This window comes from Aplidium turbinatum, chromosome 5 (genome assembly GCF_918807975.1).
Source record: "Aplidium turbinatum chromosome 5, kaAplTurb1.1, whole genome shotgun sequence".
Taxonomy (NCBI): Eukaryota; Metazoa; Chordata; class Ascidiacea; order Aplousobranchia; family Polyclinidae; genus Aplidium; species Aplidium turbinatum.
The window spans coordinates 21,401,329-21,420,093 of NC_137476.1; the positions used below are offsets into that span (position 1 = coordinate 21,401,329).

At 38.6% G+C, this 18,765-nt stretch overlaps 1 protein-coding gene across 1 annotated transcript; it reads right to left on the reverse strand.

Moving 5' to 3' along the window:
* Positions 1-375: 375 nt before the first annotated feature.
* On the reverse strand, positions 376-18,500 carry LOC145770235 (exonuclease 1-like). The gene is made up of 2 exons (XM_082581831.1): positions 18,414-18,500; positions 376-5,463 (listed from the first exon to the last, which is right to left on the reverse strand). Exon 2 carries the CDS (start codon positions 3,433-3,435, stop codon positions 1,159-1,161), a length of 2,277 nt encoding a protein of 758 aa, XP_082437957.1. The 5' UTR covers positions 3,436-5,463; positions 18,414-18,500; the 3' UTR covers positions 376-1,158.
* Between the last annotated feature and the right edge of the window lie 265 nt (positions 18,501-18,765).

Below are 18,765 nucleotides of genomic sequence, written 5' to 3' on the forward strand. Positions count from 1 at the left end.
TGCACGACTGTACGTGCCTGTGTAAAAGTTACCCTGTGCATGTACCGTCCCGACAGCTCAGTTGGTTGAGCGCCTGATTTTGCCAACGAAGAAACTGCAAGATCAAGCGGCGCTGGTTCGACTCTAGAGAAGTGCGCTTGAGCAACACATTTCAAGGACTGCTCTCCATTCAGCAGTGAATGTAATTTAGACAATAGGAAACTTCACTCTGTCAAACTCGGTGACTGGGCCTGCGTCAGTGGTTCAATTTAAGCCTCCGTTTACAATATGCGATTTCAGCTCTCAAAGAAGCTTTCTCAGTCCGAGGATAAGGATTCAATCAATCACCATAATATTTTAAGGAAATAGTATTGAAAGTTTTTAATATGAGGTACAATGCATCAATTGAGACCTAAATCAAGCCTATTTGGCACTGTATGGAATGAAATTCAAAACATGTATTCAACCATTCAAATGACAGTGAAAATTACTGTAGCAGCATAGAATGTTACGCAAGCAATACAAACAGCAAAGTTAGCAGCAAGAAACCTAGGGATGCAGTAATAATAAATTGATAAAATAGCAAACGAAAAAAGGGACGATGGTATCACATCGCCAAGTTTATGTGTTGATGTTAGACAAGAGGAATGGATTTAATGATCAATGGCTGAATGAGAAAGCTTTTGCTGAAGGTTAGTGCTGTTTTTAGATAAGCTTGTTCTCACAAAATATGATTTGGTGCAAAATAATTGTCATCGCCTTAATCAGCTGTCAGTTTCACTCCGAACGCAAAAGATGGAGGATCAATTTTAGGGAATTTTTTTCAATACAACAAAGATTGCAAAAATAACGATCGAACCGAAGCCCATGAAAGCTGCGGAAGCAAGATTTGATCGAGATGCTGTTTTCCAAATGGGTTCTTGTGCATGTCTTCTGAATACCAAAAGGCGAGTCCCATCACGTTTCGTAAACCGAGTGCAATCAAAACACTTTGATGGTCAAAGTCAAGGCAAAAGCAACAATACTTCAGAACAATAGCCCAGCAATATCAATCCTAAGCTATCAGGATCAATCAAGTCAGATATTTCAATGCATTATTGAGAAATAGTATAAAAAATACGGGAACAGCACCAAAGCAACGTTAGGTAAACAAACGCATATTGCATAAATGATGTTGAACTAAGGGTTAGATTTAAAAAAACTGGTAATGGAAGGTTGTTTGTTGGTTAGTTTCTTTTTTGAATGACGCAAACCACTAGCTTTTGAACCGCTAAAATACTTTGACAAATTAAGTTTCACAGGACTTTTAAAATGGCCTCGCATTGGAAGTCCTAGTCTTCTCTTACGTGGTCCCTGAACAACATTATCGGTGTGTTCATCATCAGAAAGTGAGTGATCACTTAAAATTATCTTGGATTTGAGTGGGGAATCTTCAACCTCAATAACGCAGTCTTCATCTTTAGTTGCTCGTAGTTCTTGTAAACTTTTGTGCAGCAAGGTTCCTCCATGATCAACTTCATCCAGAATTGGGATGTTTTCATCACATATCACATGGTTCCTAGGAAAAGTTTCAACACGGCGTAATAAGTTAGTTTCGATTGATGACCTACATTGCTGATTCTTCAGATTCACCTCGATCTCTGGCTTTTTTTCATCAAGTAATGGAATAGTTTCATCAGCAAAGTCGTCACTAGGATCGTCTAGTGGTTGATGGCGCGCTTTACAGATGCTAAGATCAGGAAGAGTTAATCTTTTTTTCTTTCTTCTGTTTGAAAACTTATCCATACAGTCTCCACCGCTGTTGATCACTTTTTTACATTTTGTTGATGAGTTGTTAATTTTAGAAAATGGATTTTTTCGCTTCAAGCGAGAACTAGAATAATCCTCATTGGTTTGTGTTGATATTTCAGATAAAATACTGTCCAAAGCTGCATCTTCACATGAAGTTTTGTCATCAATCTGTAAACTCTGGTCAAGGCTTGACAACTCAGATTCTGGAACACAGTCAATGCTTTCTTTTGAGGACTCCAAATTACTCTGTGAAACAAAAAATCTACTTTTAACGATGCGTTTTGGTTGAAGTTTATCTTTGCTGGCATTTTCCGCTGTTGAATCACACTTTTTATATGAATGATATGAACTTAATAATTCTGATATGTTTTCTGCATTCATGCTCCAACTTTTTTCATTTGATTTAGAAGTTGCAGTTAAAGCAACTGCACTGTCTTTGATAGAAGTCTTTTTCACCACAGCTTTAAGTACTTCATCAGCTGAAAGTGAAGATGCTTTGTCTGTAAGTGACCAATCATGAACTATGGCAGATGGCGGTATGACAACATCTCGTTTTCTCTTTTTCACGCAAGTATCATTATCTTGAACCCAAATACTTGGAAGGTTATCTAAAGGTTTTCGCTTCATAATCCATGAGTCCAATTCAAAATGACCAATCACTAATCTTGTATTTACATCAATATTTCCTAGAGCAACCTGAAAGGCATTGTCATCTGGCATATAAGGACCAGCAAACTCCAAGTTAGCAGGGATTATATCAGGAGGATATTCATTTAAAGGTTGCAGTTTTCTTGTGAGAGGATTAAATACAAGCTGGTAAAGAAATGTTTGATCTGCTCTACTAAACTCAGATCCATAACTGGACTTTACAGGAACATTTAATTTAATATACTGATGCAGCTTCTTTGCAACCAGGTATCCGTCCTTGCTCTTAGACAACTTCAAAGCTTTACATGCTTTTGCCAGACCGACACCTTTAACACTGGGAAGATAATCACAGCCAGAAAGAATACACATATGCCGAAATAAGTCAGGAGTAAAATCAGCAAGGTTTTTGACAGCTTTTAAATTTTCAACTGTAACTTCTTGGGCTCTGCCAGTTAGGTCCATTTTAAAAACCACACTCTTGCAGCCGAAACAGAGCAAATCAGAATCTTCAGTAATTATTGCTTGAACTGTTCCATTTTTCGAAAAATAAGCAAGTTGGGCATCAGCTTCATAAGGAGCAACAATACAATCTATTCCTCTGGCTCTTGCAGCTTCCATAACCTCCAGAGCCATTACGGGAGTTACACTAACACATTTTGTGAAACAATCTCGAGCTGCTGAAGCATTGCCTTCTCTCAACAGCTGTTTTCCTTTGTCAAGATTTTGTTTCCTTTTATTGTGTCTTTCTTGTTCTACAAGTTCCTTGGAAGGTAAACGGCATCCATCAAATACCAAAATTGGTTTCACACGAAACTTTTCTAACATATCAACATATTTTAAACAATATTTCACATATTGATCGGTTCTTTCTTTCTTTGCTAGCTTGTCAGCACAAGCAAATGAGCCTTTGTGTATCCAACAGTAGGTATCCACAGCAACAGCTTGTCCAGCATACTTATTAATATGAATGGGCTCAGTCGCCTCTTTTATAAAAGGAAGCAATCCTGATATTCCCATGTGACCAATTTGGGCATATAATCATAAAAGAAGGTGGCAAGCTTCATTCAAACAATACTGCCTAAAACATAAAACAAAAGTTTATTAAAAAAAATTGGTGCTTAGATATTTGAGGTACCGGTACCATAACTTAAGTTAGTGTTTACCAAACTATGGTTTGTCGATTACTGGTCTGCGACAACATAACAAAAAAATCCAACACATACATCCTCTGCCACATAATTATTGCCAAGGATATATGCCACAAAAAGACATAATTGTAAAGAAATTGTAACTCTTGGTTACTACATTATCCTGGTAATTGCACTATGTTAAAATTTGCAGTCATACAGCTATTCCCGAATTCTGCATCTTTTACAAATCACATATCACCCTTCGCAAAATGTTGGTGTCTTTTTTAAGATATTTAGCAAGAATAATTTTAAATAAAGAAAAAGTAATGACTAGTGTGTAAAGAGTTTCTTGTTCGCCAAGATTTTCAGAGACTGCATTGTCAACTGTCATTTTACGCTGAATGGAGAACAACTTTTAAAATCAACTTGAGAAAGTCTTTCAAAATAATTATCTCCTTCTCAATTGCCTAATCAGCTGCACCACAATTTCCATTTAACGCTTATTGCTTTTTTGGATTGTACAACCCTTCCACGCAGGTTGAGCAGAAAAATTAATCTGAAATATGATTGGGGCTTGCAAAAAGACAAATTTCAGGTAGTGGGCAACAGCTCAAAAAAAGTTAGGGAAACCCTGACTTACGCAATGGATACATGGCATTTCCATGCTGTTTCACAGTCGAGTAAATCAACAAATTGATATAGGCTACATGATCACTTTGTTATGAACGCTTTTAAGAAAAAGCTTAAAAGGTTTTTGTAGTGTTACAACTGTTTTGAGCAAAATTGTGTAAATTATTCTAAAACGCCCATCCCTAACGCCTATCTATGCATATTGAACCAAGTCTTGCCAATTTATTTGTTTCAATAGCACCACATAAAAGAATGAAACTCTCAAAGCAATATGTTGCATAACATATAGTAATATTATCGACATATCATTAAAATGGAAATAGAAAACAAAAGTCCGTCCAGAACTACAACTGATAAATCATACTACATACTGTCTGCTGCATAGCCGAGTGGTGAGAGCCTTGAAACGCAGTCTTCAAAATTAGCATATTTTTACTTTGGCAAAAACGTTGCCGAGGCCAAACGGCAAAAGTTGAGCTGTGAACGTTTATTACGAAAAAATTGTAGGCTACCACAACATGTAAAATGAGAAGCAAAAAATGTAGTAGAGTAGTCTATCAAGACCACATTGTTTGATTTGTTGTGATGTAATAATATCAAAAATAGCGATAAAGCGAGCAAAGCGATACCTACGCACGCTGTTACGATAATTCATGTTAAATAACTCAGGGGGGGGGAGTATGTTAATTTGGGGTTGATTCAACGTTCGAGTCAGCACAAATCGATTTAATTTTCCCGATCGGTTGTATTGTGTAACAACAATGCCCAATAAGAAATTTACATTTGTTTTACATTTATTCGACATCTAGCGATGATGAATTATCGTAAAATAGCGTTAATTGCTCAACCAGGTACCGGCAACAAATTAATAGATCCCTGCGAGAAGATTGCCTCGATTTGCGTTTACACTAACATAATTTCGGCAAAATTGGAATACTGCGAGCAACACAAATACTGTTTGATAAAGAACTAGTCAGAATCGGAATCATCAGATGCTGCATCGGAGGATGAGGTTGTCTCGTCATCACTGGAATCAGACACATCAAGAGGCTCAACGCTTGGCTGTAAATCTACACTGTCTTCGTCGTTCGCAATGAAGCGTCCACGTTTTGCGGCTTTCGTGCTTTGATACCCATCAATACGCCTCTTTCTCTTTCGCAAAACTCCATTAGGGTGTTGACTAAGGAACAAATCTATGGCTGTAGCATATCGACTGGGAGGAATGTCTCTTCCTACACATCGCACTTGCATTAGTGTTTTTTGGCTATCATTGTTGAGACGCATTCTAGAGAAAAGAATAACACAGTTTCAACAACACAGCCTAACTACTTTTCATACATTTATCCTTGATTTAGTACAGTGTAAACCAAAAAGTACGTAATAAATTACATTTCATTGGTAAATCTTCATACACATATATACTATAGATCAGGGATGGCCAAATAATTTTGGCCATGATCCACTACCGGCAAATCTGAGAACTTAGTGATCCACAATGAGCTGAAGACGACACCCAGCGACGGGGGGTCTGGGGGGCCTCCCCCAGAAAATTTTTAAAAATTACTTTAAATTCGGTGCATTCTGAGAGCATTTTCAACAAAAATGGGGGTATAAATATTCCTGTAACATAGTGCTGTCCGGTGGCATAGCAAAAGGATAAGATCATGTTTTCTTGGGCATTTTTCGGTAATAAAGCTAAGTCTCTATGTTTTCTTGTTGCTAATTCCTGGCTGAGATATTCGAATGTTTGGTATTGACAAAACTCGCTCTTTTAATGCAGTTTCGTGTAAAATTAGGCAAACTTTGTTTTAGAGACATAGAAACTGAAAGCATCATTCTCAATATCGTGATTCGTGACGTCATACGCGTGCCAAAGGGGGGGGGGGGGTTGTAACCCCCAAAACCCCCCCTTGGCTACGCCACTGGCTGAAGATGTGCATTTTTCCTTTTGTATCATACAAAAAAGATGGAATTATTTGGGTACATCTAAAACAAGGCGTCAAGATACGATATATACATAATTTGATTAAAAATCAGTGAATGAGTGTGCTGTAATGAACAGGTCTGGTATTAGAGAGAAAAATGATGAGTGGGCTTTGATTTTACAATACTATCGAAACGTGGTTTCCTGTTACTTACAGCGATTTTTACGAGTTCATGAAGATGAATATTTAAAAAAAAAGTAAAAAAAATTAGCAATTTTTAAAATAAATACTTTGAAGTTTTTTTCAGAGCCAACTTGAAAGATCCACAAAAAAAGTTGAAAAGATCCGGAACCGGATCGCGATCCGCCATTTGGCCATGCCTGCTATAGATTATCAATTTATCATACGTAATTTTATTACTCCATATACCTGTCTTTGCTGAGCATTCTTGCAAATGAAGAAAACACACGCTCAACTTCCGCATTGGAAAGAGGCAAAACGACACATATCTCAATTAATTACAGAACATTGTGGAGTTGCAGTCACATATGGTGAAGAATGTTACTTTGGGTACTCGAAACAGCACATGCTACAGTCTCCCCTGGAGTCAACTTTCGCTGTTGGTGCTAGTTTCTTGAAGACGCAAAACTGCTCGTTCGTGAATGCGCGAAGTCATATGATCGGAAGCATTACTTTTCTTTACTGCCGAAGTACCATTTATCCAATTTTGTACTACTTTTTTAAGTGGGCCCGTAGCTTTTCTAATTCCAATTTGTTTCCGTCACAAAATTCTTTACAAATTTTGTAAAATACTACACTAACTTTTCCTTCTGTCCCCTCTGTTTCGTGTTTCATAACCTATAGCAGGTAAATTCCACTTTTTAACTGTATCTTCCTTTACCATGATTTATATTGGCAATGACACTGGTAAAGAACAAGCATTCAATAAAAGAATAACTTTTGCGTAACAATTAAGCCAGTATTTATAAGGTTGCAAACTTTTTTTAAAGTTCACATGAGCATTGTCAGCGCATAAAATTGCACCTGTTGTTGTTACGCAACCACACATCTATCACAAACCGCAATTAACAAAGCTCACTCTAAAGGTTAACGCGTTAACCTTTACTTCCATGTATTCGACGGACTGTTGATGTTGTGTGGTTCGTTGTGAAAGCGGCGCGATCGTTTCTGATACAGCTGGACGAGATAACGGAAGGCAAAGCGCGATAAGGAGTAAATGCTTACAATAATTTGACGTCTACTGGCGTTGAATCAATGCAAATACGGTGATATTTCTATAAAAGATTCAATTCTCCCAGCTGGGCACGTGTTTAAGCGCCGGCGAAGTAGAAAGTAACCCAAATAAAAAATCAAGCAATAGTAAGATTGAATCAACCTCCTAGTCTGGTGTGGTCTAAGAAAATTAGGGTTATTTTTGTAATCTTGTGGTCCTTACAAGCGCTCGTGTGGCCTCGGAATTTTTATTGCCGAAGCTAATGTGCCATTCATGCATCTGCCTCGGCAATTGCCGATTGCCGAGGCTAATTTCGAAGACTGAAACGACAATCAAAAGAGCGCCGGTTCGACATCGCTCAAGAGCGTGCAGCTGTATCTTTGGCAGGACACTTAAAGGTATGCCTGAAGGTTAGGGTGGTCCAAAAAAAAACTTTTTTTCTTTTTTAAGTGCTCATTTATTTTTGAGCTCCAAATGGTTAAAAAGTTAAGTTCCCAAAGTTTCATAGTGATTTGTTTACTGTAAGTACTGCCTAGAATTTTTCATTTTTTCAAAAATCTCAACCTTAAACCATGTAAGAGGAGACAATATATATGTCATTTTTTCAGTACGAAATTTTTTATAGTCACTGTTCCCTATAAAGTAATTTAAATGAAAGGATGGATACTATAAACTACAAAGTAAAGATTACTATGAAGTAAAGAATTTTGCATATTTGTACATGATTTAACCCCAGTTTGGACAAAAATCATGCTTCTTTGAAACTTAGAAGGAACACTATTTACAGTTCATAAAACGTTTTACAAACAACGATTATTGCTGATTATTTAACTTTTGTTTTTGATTGATACCAGGATATTGTTTTCTGTGTCTTTCCACAACTTGAATAAACTGTTTTTGTGATTCATCCTGGGTCATCGACACATTGAAGTCACTAAATAGTTTTCCAGCTTTTCCAACAGAGTCGTTTACTACTTGATAGCCTTTGACGATATCTTTTGCCACTTTATAGCTTTCCAGAGTATCCCACAGTTCAATTTCTTGATGAAAAAAAATCAAGGCAAGCCATTTCATTTAATTTATCGAAAAATAACATAAATGATCTTGGCCATCCACCGATTTAAACGACGAAATGGTTAGAGCTGAAGATGAACCAGAGACAGCAGAAAATACATCACCGCATATAATTTTGTGTATGTGATGCCTACAGGCTAACCAAACCAGTTTACATTCCATTTCCCTTTCCAGCAAGTGACAAGCTCCATTAATAGACCCAGTGTTTGAAGCTGTAGTGTCAAATGACATCCCAACAATCACATCATTCCAACTCCATTCTTCAACAGCCTCGAAAACACGCTTGGAAATCAGAGCCCCTGTACCCCTTTCTACGTTGAAACACCTAAACGCTTTACATCATTCTTACAGGTGGCGATTATTGTAATTCTATCTTCTTCTTCCTCATTCCCGTTTATTGATGGAACAATTTTTCCATCCCAATGAACCATAACTCCTTGCCATCCTTCAACGCTTCTTTTAAGTCACTCGGTTTTGTATTCTGGTTTGAGGGGACGATAGGTTTGAGGACTGCTGTAGCAGCCAGCCTTTAAGAATGGATGAACTTCTAGTATCTGAGAGCTGCGATGCCTCATCCAGTGCGTGGCAAAATAATTTTCCCCTTACATTTGAGTTTGTTATAGTTTCATCATAAGTTATATACAATATATAATACATTAATTAATTTATTTATATGTACAATTGTACATTATCCTCCATGCATGATATGATATAAAATATGCAGTTGGTATACTTGCTCCTAGGTCTAAAATCCAACAAATATATAATTCAAAAAGATGGTGCATCACTATTCGCTAGGCAGTACTAAGTAGAAAAGCATAGGCTGGAAACTTAGTTCATGTTTGAAATATGTAAGTAATATAAACAATGCAAAAGTTCTTATAGGCCTACTGACAGGGAGACGAGACAACCATACGATCTACTGTACCCACATTGGAAAGTTTGGCCTGCGCGGGGGATAAATCCCCCGCGCACTTCAATTTCCAGCCGCGGTGTCAGCCGCGCAATTCACGAAAAATCACAAGCGCAGCCGCGCAATTCACTAAAAATCACAACCTCAGCCGCGCAAAATCGCTTCGGCCAGCCGCGAGAATGCAACTAAATAATCGCAACAATTCTATCGTTTTATGCAAAAACCACTCGTGAGTTTTTGTTAAATCGAGAAAATCAACAATTTATGTTCCATTGTTTCACCTTATGTGACGTAACAACGAAAATTTCCCACCCTCGCAGTGCTTCCACTTTGAAGGATTTTATCCCGAAATTGGGATTTTTCAACGCTTCGAAGGATAAAAAAAGGAAATGAAGATCGGAAGGATTTTTTAAGGATTTTTAACAATTTTACAAGGAAATTTTGTCTTAAAAAGGGAATTCTTGTTTTTAGCACTTTTAAAGAAAATATTATTAACATTCCCTTTCAAAAGTTCTAAAAATGATTGGAATAACGATGATCAGCTGGTTTCCGTCGTCACTCGCCACCAGGAACCCCCTCTCACTCCCTTTCCCATTCTCGCCTTTCTGTCGCTTGATTTCTATTTTCGCCATTTTGGGAATTGGACGTGAGTGCAGTGAGTGAGTTGTTCTCAATTCTTTTAGTTAAAATCAGGTAATCCGTTGATTTACAGTTGAACTTGAGTAGCAATGACAAAGTTCACTGAGCTTCGACGTAGGCTACAGTTAGGCATGATAAGCTTAGGCTAGTGGTATCCTTCCGGTTTAGAAAAGTTAGTTATAGCCTAGCCTATGCTAACCTATTATGCTGTCATAATAATAGAGCTAGCTAGGCTGTGTATGTGTAGGCCTATAGCCTAGGCCTACAGCACAGATACTGTAGGCTACACAGACTGAGTCAGTATCATGAATAGGCCTAGTATCTTGAAGTTTTTCACCAATCTCAGATCATTGTGAAGACGTTGCTGACAAAGAGAAAATTTTGGGGAATATTTGCATCCCCCCGCCAAACTTTTAGGGGGAATAATTCTCCTCTCTCCGGGATTTACGCCTATGATGGCTACCCATTGACAAACTGGTGTCGTTATTTAATGATTTTCATATTTTTCAGACGTGCTTAATACTTATTCTTAAACGGCGATCAAAACAGGATATTTGTGGAGGAGTAAGTAAAAAAAGAACGAAAAGCGGACATGAAAAAACGTTGATGTCCTTTTGCTTAGTTTGCTTTGAGCAAAACAAAAGTAAATTTTGGTTTGGAAGATTCAATACTTCAACATCAAAAGCACACATTGGTTCTGTTCACAAGAATTGCAATGTCTCAACGGACAAAATTGTCTCAGAACACAGCCCGCTAGCAAAAGAGGCGTTGAAGGCTTATCAACGTACCCTCACTTCCAAGTAGGCCTAGCCTAAGTCTGGTAAAATGCCGTACGTTTTTCTGCTGAAGTGTGGTCAAACTATGTTTCTGATTTCAACTTTGTTTTAGCTTAGCCTTGTTGCTAACAAATATTTTTTAGTCTGTGCCGAACCATCATTTTCTGCCCAGAAGCGCAAACTGTTTTTTTGAACAGGACAAACTCAGAGAAACAAGACAATTTATGTAGCCTAACATTCACGAATTTTACAGTAATATAATAACTCGACGACCAACGTATAACTGTAACTTATAGATTTATAGAATGTATCTTGTATAATAGTAGGCTATAATTATAACAACTTTTTAGGAAATTGATTACATGTCACGTTGATTCGGTTAATGATTTCGTGTCTACTTCCACTTTTTAGGAAAGTAACAAACCCGAAAACAGCAACATCCAAATCCAATCCGGCATTCATTGATTTAGCGAAATCACCAACGAAACCACTAAAGAAGTTACCACCGCCTGATTCAAACAACGTGGATGATGCCTACCAGGATTTATCGATGCAAAACATGAATAGCCTACCCTGCCGCCTTCATATCTGGCTCTTGAGTGTTTAAATAACATTAGACATAAATTTTTTTGCTATTATTGTGGTCTCCCTGTGTAATACAGACTGTAGGCTACTAATTTCATTACTGTACTATACTCTACCAGTTAGCCTACAATTACAGTGTAACCAGACGCAGTAAGTTATAATATGATGAAGATGATATTTAACAGTGCATTTATGTAAACATAAATTTGCAAGTTATAATGCCAAAGTTTGAAGTACAGATGTCAAGCAAAATTTGTCTCCCCCGAAGACTTTGACTATTTTTGACCAAAAATAGCTCATTTTGGTAGTCATTTTTGACCCAACAATGTCAAAATTTTTCCTCAAAATTGGCATGATCAGTGGGGTCTGCTACTATTCGGCGAGTCCGATTCGGCGAGTCCGATTCGACTAGTCCGATTCGGCGAGTTCCCTATTCGGCGAGAGCCCTTTTCGGCGAGTGCCCTATTCGGCGAGTTTTTGAAATTTTGAAAGGAAATTATCGGGTACCGTAGCCTAATTATAAGTGCCGTTTTTACATCGTTTTAACGTCGCTAAACGTTGAAATCGTGCAGAATGGAATAAAAAGAAAATGTTTGAACTATTAAATTAAAATTCGTCATGTCAGTTCAGTTGTTTTTATTTCTGACCAACATATGAAAAACAATACACGTCAACATAGCAAAGGTAGAAGCGACAAAACGCGAACGTTAAAACGTGCTTGAATTCGTCATGTCAGTTCAGTTGTTTTTCCTTCTGATCATGATACCAAAAACAATACACGTCAACATAGCAAAGGTGTAGAAAAAGGTAGAAGCGACAAAACGCGAACGTTAAAACGTGCTTGTGACCGAAGTAAGTTATTGAGTTGAAAGACATTTGGCACGGTCGCAACACTTTCAGAAAAATTTAAGATATGAAGGAAAAATAAAACAAAGAAAATGTTACAAAAAAAAAAAAAATAGATCATGTTTATGTCTATAAGTTAGTACTTTTGAATAGTTAAAATGATTAGTTTGGACCAACAAATGTGTGGCCTACAGCTTGGATTGAAAGGAAATTATCGGGTACCTTAGCCTAATTATCCCGACCAGCAAAAAATTGTTCCAAAAACACAGTTCATTTTTACATTGTAGTAACAGAATGAAAAGGCTAAACAAATGTGTGGCCTATCGTGTTAACGTCGCTAAACGTTGAAATCGTGTAGAAAAGGGAGCTTTTGCTGACTAGGATACTTTGAAACTGAGAAACATTCACAGAAGCCCTACGATTTGTTCCAAGAACCCATTTAGCATAACATTTCATTTGTACATTGATTCAACGTCTGAATACATTATCTTAAAAATGCAACGTATCGTAGGGCTTCTGTGAATGTTTCTCAGTTTCAACGTATCCTAGTCAGCAAAAGCACCCTTTTCTACACGATTTCAACGTTTAGCGACGTTAAAACGATAGGCCACACATTTGGTTAGCCTTTCCATTCTGTTACTACAATGTAAAAATGAACTGTTAGGCTAACTGGGTTTTTGGAACAAATTTTTGCTAGTCGGGATAACTAGGCTACGGTAGCCTACCCGATAATTTCCTTTCAATCTAAGCTGTAGGAGTGTAGGTCACACATTTGTTGATCCAAACTAATCATTTTAACCATAGGCGCCTAAGCCGTGGGGGCCAGGCCCCCACGCATATTTCCGCGTGGGAGCAACTTTTTATGCGGCATTGATACATAAAAAAATAGATGAACTAGCGATCGGCAGCAGGAAAACATTTTTAAATGCAGACCGCAACAGCTTCGCAGTAAATAATCACTAGAACGAGCAGCGATGCTACAATCCCACCCCAGACAAAAAAAAATCTGTCATTTTTACGTTGATTTAACGTCTGCAGACGTTGAATCAATGTAAAAATGACTGATTTTGCTGCCTGTGACATAGCAAAAATCTACCATTTTGCGTCGATTCAATGTCATCAGATGTTGAATGCACCCAAAAACAACATAATTTGCTACGTTGACGCAGCGTGCGTTTAACTTAATGCGCTTGCAAACAGCCTTGCTGTCGCTTTCGAAAGTCGAAACCTCTGCAGAGAATTGTCGCGGCAGTGAATCGCTTGCTGTGAAAATGAACTTAAAGTCTCGGCCCGAGGTTTCCACTAACCAACGTAACAAGGGCTGGTACAAACCGCACTGCCCACAGTCGCACAAGCGGCATAATCAACACAACAACGGACTCGCGCAAACTGCATGGCGCACACACGTCCGTTGCCATAGAAACCCGATCAAAGGCGGGGAATATGCGCATCTTTTGTTTCATCTGCAACACGAAAACGGGCGTATTACAGCGAATTGAAACTTGAAAGCTGGTCAGCCATAAGTTGCGATATTGTAGTGAAAAGGGAGCAATGTCAAGTCGAAAACTTAATCAAACGTCTCTTTGTAACTATTTTTCAAGGGCTGTTTACGGATGTCAGCAACTTTTAAATTTATTAAAGGTGACGTTGCTGTTGCTGTTGAATTGATGTAAACATGAATGATTTTGCTTTCAACAGGTATATTTTCAAGCATATGATCAAGTTAGTATTTTCATTCCATTTACAGTATACCTTTTAGTAAACCTTTTCGTCTCTTGTTTCATGCTAATAAATCTAGTTCGTTGCTAAACTTTATGTTGAGCTTAGCTCAAAGAGTCGCAGTCCATCAACCGCTAGCCAACTCAGACGCATAGCATGTGTTTTGGTCGAGCTTTGTTTATAATAATTAACGGTAGGTCGAACGTAGCGATAACTCCGAGTGTGGCAATAAAAGCAATCCTAGTGTGACGACATAATTACGTCATCCATCTGCGTGACATTTCGCTGAATTTACGTTGCTGCTGATGAAACACGCTTTCGCCCCCCACGGCCAAAAAATAGATGGCGCCTATGATTTTAACTATTCAAAAGTACTAACTTATAGACATAAACATTATTTTTTTTGTAACATTTTCTTTGTTTTATTTTTCCTTCATATCTTAAATTTTTCTGAAGGTGATGCAACCTTGCCAAATTTCTTTCAACTCAATAACTTACTTCGGTCACAAGCACGTTTTAACGTTCGCGTTTTGTCGCTTCTACCTTTTTCTACACTTTTACTATGTTGACGTGAATTGTCGCTTCTACCTTTGCTATGTTGACGTGCATTGTTTTTGATATGATGGTCAAAAATAAAAATAACTGAACTGACATGACGAATTTTAATTTAATAGTTCAAACATTTTATTTTTATTCCTTTCTGCACGATTTCAACGTTTAGCGACGTTAAAACGATGTAAAAACGGCAATTGCAATTAGGCTACGGTACCCGATAATTTCCTTTTAAAAATTTCAAAAACTCGCCGAATAGGGCACTCGCCGAAAAAGGCTCTCGCCGAATAGGGAACTCGCCGAATCGGACTAGTCGAATCGGACTCGCCGAATCGGACTCGCCGAAACGGGCCATTCCGTGATCAGTGGCGTACGCAAAGGGGGGGGGCATTGGGCCATGCCCCTCCCCCCCCCCGTTAAAAATGTTTTAGAAGTTAACGACGTAGATTAAAGCATTTAATATGTTTTGCATTGCTCTGTCAAAGCAATTACTGTAACAATGTTGTTTTATAGACTAAGCCAATACGAAATACATAGCCCAATCCACCTACCCCACCCCAAGTATGCCAATGTAGCATAGTGTTCTGTAAGCCTATTATAGTGATTAGTGAGAGAGAAATGGATAAAGTCTAAACTAGGGATATCAATGGCCAGTGGCATAGCCAAGTGGGGGGGGGTTGGGCCTTGGGGGTTACAACCCCACTTTGGCACGCGTGTGACGTCACGATATTGAGAATGATGCTTTCAGTCTCTTTATGCTTGGGAATGATGGTTTCAGTCTAAAAAAAACTTGCCTAATTTTAAACAAAACTGCATTAAAAGAGCGAGTTTTGCCAATACCAAACATCTCAGCCAGGAATTAACAGCAAGAAAACATAGAGACTTAGCTTTATTTCCGAAAAATGCCGAAGAAAACATGATCTTATCCTTTTGCTATGTCACCTGACAGCACCATTTTACAGAAATATTCATACCCACATTTTTGTTGAAAATGCTCACAGAATGCACCAAATTCAAAGTAATTTTTCAAAATTTTCTGGGGGAGGCCCCCCAGACCCCCCGCCGCTGAGTGTCGTCTTAAGAGAAAATGCCGTCGGGCTTCGCCCGCCGGTCGTCGAAACCCCCCTTTTCAAAATTCCTGGCTACGCTACTCTCAATGCCCCCCTTGAGAAAATCCTGCGTACGCCACTGGGCATGATGTTAAATAATATTGGTTTTACTTCGTAATCAGCTAAATTATTGTTAAAGTGAATTCAATTAGCCGCAATTTATTGAAAAATTTGTCCAAAATGTACAAAAGTTGCAATATATCGCTCATCAAGTTGTTGGATTGGGGGGCGCGCCCCCTAGCTATGCCCTTACACACGGCTCAATATTTAAGAACACTGTAAGTTACTGTGCACGCCATTCTTAATATTTTTATGTAGCCCCATGTCTTGCGCACTGGTCGAATCATGCAAGAGCGCTGCAGCACATTTAAATTACCGAACCGCAATGAAATTACGTGCGAAATAATGTTTTCTACTGCAACGCCTAACGGTCGTCGGTCGCGTTGTTAAAAAAAAACAGGAAAAATGTCATTGTTTTCAAGAAACAAAATTTAGTTTTGGATAGAAAGTTCAGTTCAGTTGTTTTTATTTCTGACCATCATATCAAAATTTTACGCATTTAAGTTAAAAATTGTTTTGTGCCATGATACGTAGCCTAGATTAAAAATAAATGATCGAATGATGATGGAAGACCTTCTTCCATCCCATCATCCAAATCTTCCATTCCATCCTTGGATCTTCCATCTCAAAATATGCCTCCCATGCCTTGCTCCTATGGCACGTTAAATCAAGTCACAGCTTATCAGTGACGATCGGTGAGGGAAAGCAAGGAAAGCAGTGCTTACCTGAGCGAAAACTATGCAAAATATAATGACTGAATTCTAGGTTTAACTTCTTATTATTTTTATCACGTCTATTTTAACTTGAAAATTACTGTGTTTGTGACTAGAATTACTCGTAACGCTTGTGAGTAGTCTAAGTCCTCACCAAACCGCATGTCTTGCCTATAAATGCCAATTAACGCAAACGATCACTGAGGCTCCAGGGAAATCAACTATCAAAGTTGCTTTCCCCACGCTCAAAAACGCCTTCGTTTTATCCAATCCTCACCGTTTTGCAAAACGTCACCAGCTGCTTAGCCAATCAGATGTGTTATGGTTAGAGTTGCTTTCCCAGTGACGTCAATGCGTACAATGGCTACACTATCTCGTCACACGCACAGAATAGTCTCTCGTCACGGTACACAGCACAGCATCATTCATAAAGGCGAAAAGATTGTTGCTGTTTTTTGATGTCTCCTCGCCATGTACTTTAGCCTACTAGCTTTCATAGTCATGCCTTTGCCGTTTTTACAGCGTTGATATAACGTTACTTCACCAATGAACGTTCAGGTGCGGATGCAATATTTAGTTCGTTAAGCTTCTATACGCAGGAGGTAAACTTATCCAGCGTTTTGTACAAATTGCTTGCGGTTGTAATGTTAAGGCCAAAGTGTTTGTTTTTGTAGTGTAGGCCTAACTGAATATCTGAGAATGAACATTCATGACGAATTAAATATTTAGACAACTATTATTCCATGTCTAACACTGGATTTTGGTGCTGCAACGTTAAAATTAAGATTGTTCATGACTTCTAAACATTAAATGGATGTAGCCTATGATCACGACATAGGCGAAGCACAATTTGACAGATTTTTATTTTTGACTTGTTTTGGAAAGGCTCTCAGAGCGCACCAAATTGGAAGTGCTTTTCAAAAATTTCTGGGGGGGGGGGCCCAGACCCCCCGCTGGAAGTGTTGCCTTCGGCAACACACCTTCGGGCTTCGCCCGACGGTTACGCCCTCCGTGCCTACTACCTTGCTGCAGCATATTTCCAAGTTGCTTTCCCAACGGTTTAAGCCACCGAACGTCACTGCAGCTTAATTATGTTATACCAGTGGTTCTCAAACTGGGGTCCGCGGTCCTTTTGGGGTCCGCGAGACAATTGTCTAGGACCGCGAAGCACCTTCCAAAAAAATAACACAATCCCGAAGAAAAAATTTTTGTGGAAAGTAAAAATTTTCAGGCAACTTCTTTTCCAAACCAAACTTAAAAGATATATTTTACTAGCCTAAGCTGGCTTGGCATCCCTCACACAGTTTTTTAAGCCTGGCCTTTTGTTTGCTTGTGATAGCCTTTGTTTCGTTTCTATCCATCGCCTTTGTGACATCAAGGAGTGCAAAGTAGTGACGTGCTCCTACAACACTCGTGTTTACCAGATCAAGAACAGAATTACGAAATATACTTGACTAAAAGGAAGTACGGTAGGCGAAGTTGATTAAGGCTGGTTATTTTTATTGATTTAAGGTTTGAATTGAATGCTTTTCCGAACTTTTAGCTTTTTTAGCCTTATTCAGATATCAAAAAATGTCGTAGTAACCTATGAGAAAACCAAAAAATGCACCTACACAACAAGTTGTCACAGTAGCCTCCGCACAAATCAGTGATGTCACGCATGATAGCGCTACCAACATCAGTGATGTCATATGTCACGCATGATTGCGTCGACCACTGGATTATGTTAAAGCAGGGTTAAAGTGCCTACCGTGGGATCATAGATACTGTGGTCAAGATTAGCGCAGTTATTGAGCTGTTATGCTATTTCCAAAAGAAGCTCAGCGAGGCAGGACAGCATTGCAATTGCAAAGTTAAGGTTTCAATAAACGTTTTCCTTACGTTTTTGTGAATAATTTTCAAACGCGCAATTTCCAGCGTTTGATATTGACAACCGCGCAATTTCCAGCCTTTGATGTTGACAGCCGCGCAAATGCAGCAGCTGAAACTCTTCTCCCCCGCGCAATGTTCAAACTTTCCAATCTGGTACTGTACTAGCCCATTGAAATACCTAGAAATTATAGTCCAAGCTAACTCCAGGTCATACTCACGTCCAAAAATAACAGAACGTAGGTCACCACCTCAAAAAAATGTATACTTTAACAATCCACTGGTTTGCTTGCACTTGCATAGCGTCTGCTTTGCTGCTGAACGTTGGTAGCTTTGGTCACTGGCTCACTTAACAAATTTTCCCGCAACTTGAACAGAACCAGTGTTGCCAGATGTTCCGCAAAGGTGAAACGACAACAGTGATCTTAAAGACTTAAATCCAAGGTGCGGTTCAGTGGTTTTTTTTTTATTTCTGATTACCACAGCGAAAACAATACACGTCAACATAGCAAGGGTCTAGAAAAAAGTAGAAGCGACAAAAAGCATACGTTAAAACGTGCTTGAGACCGAAAC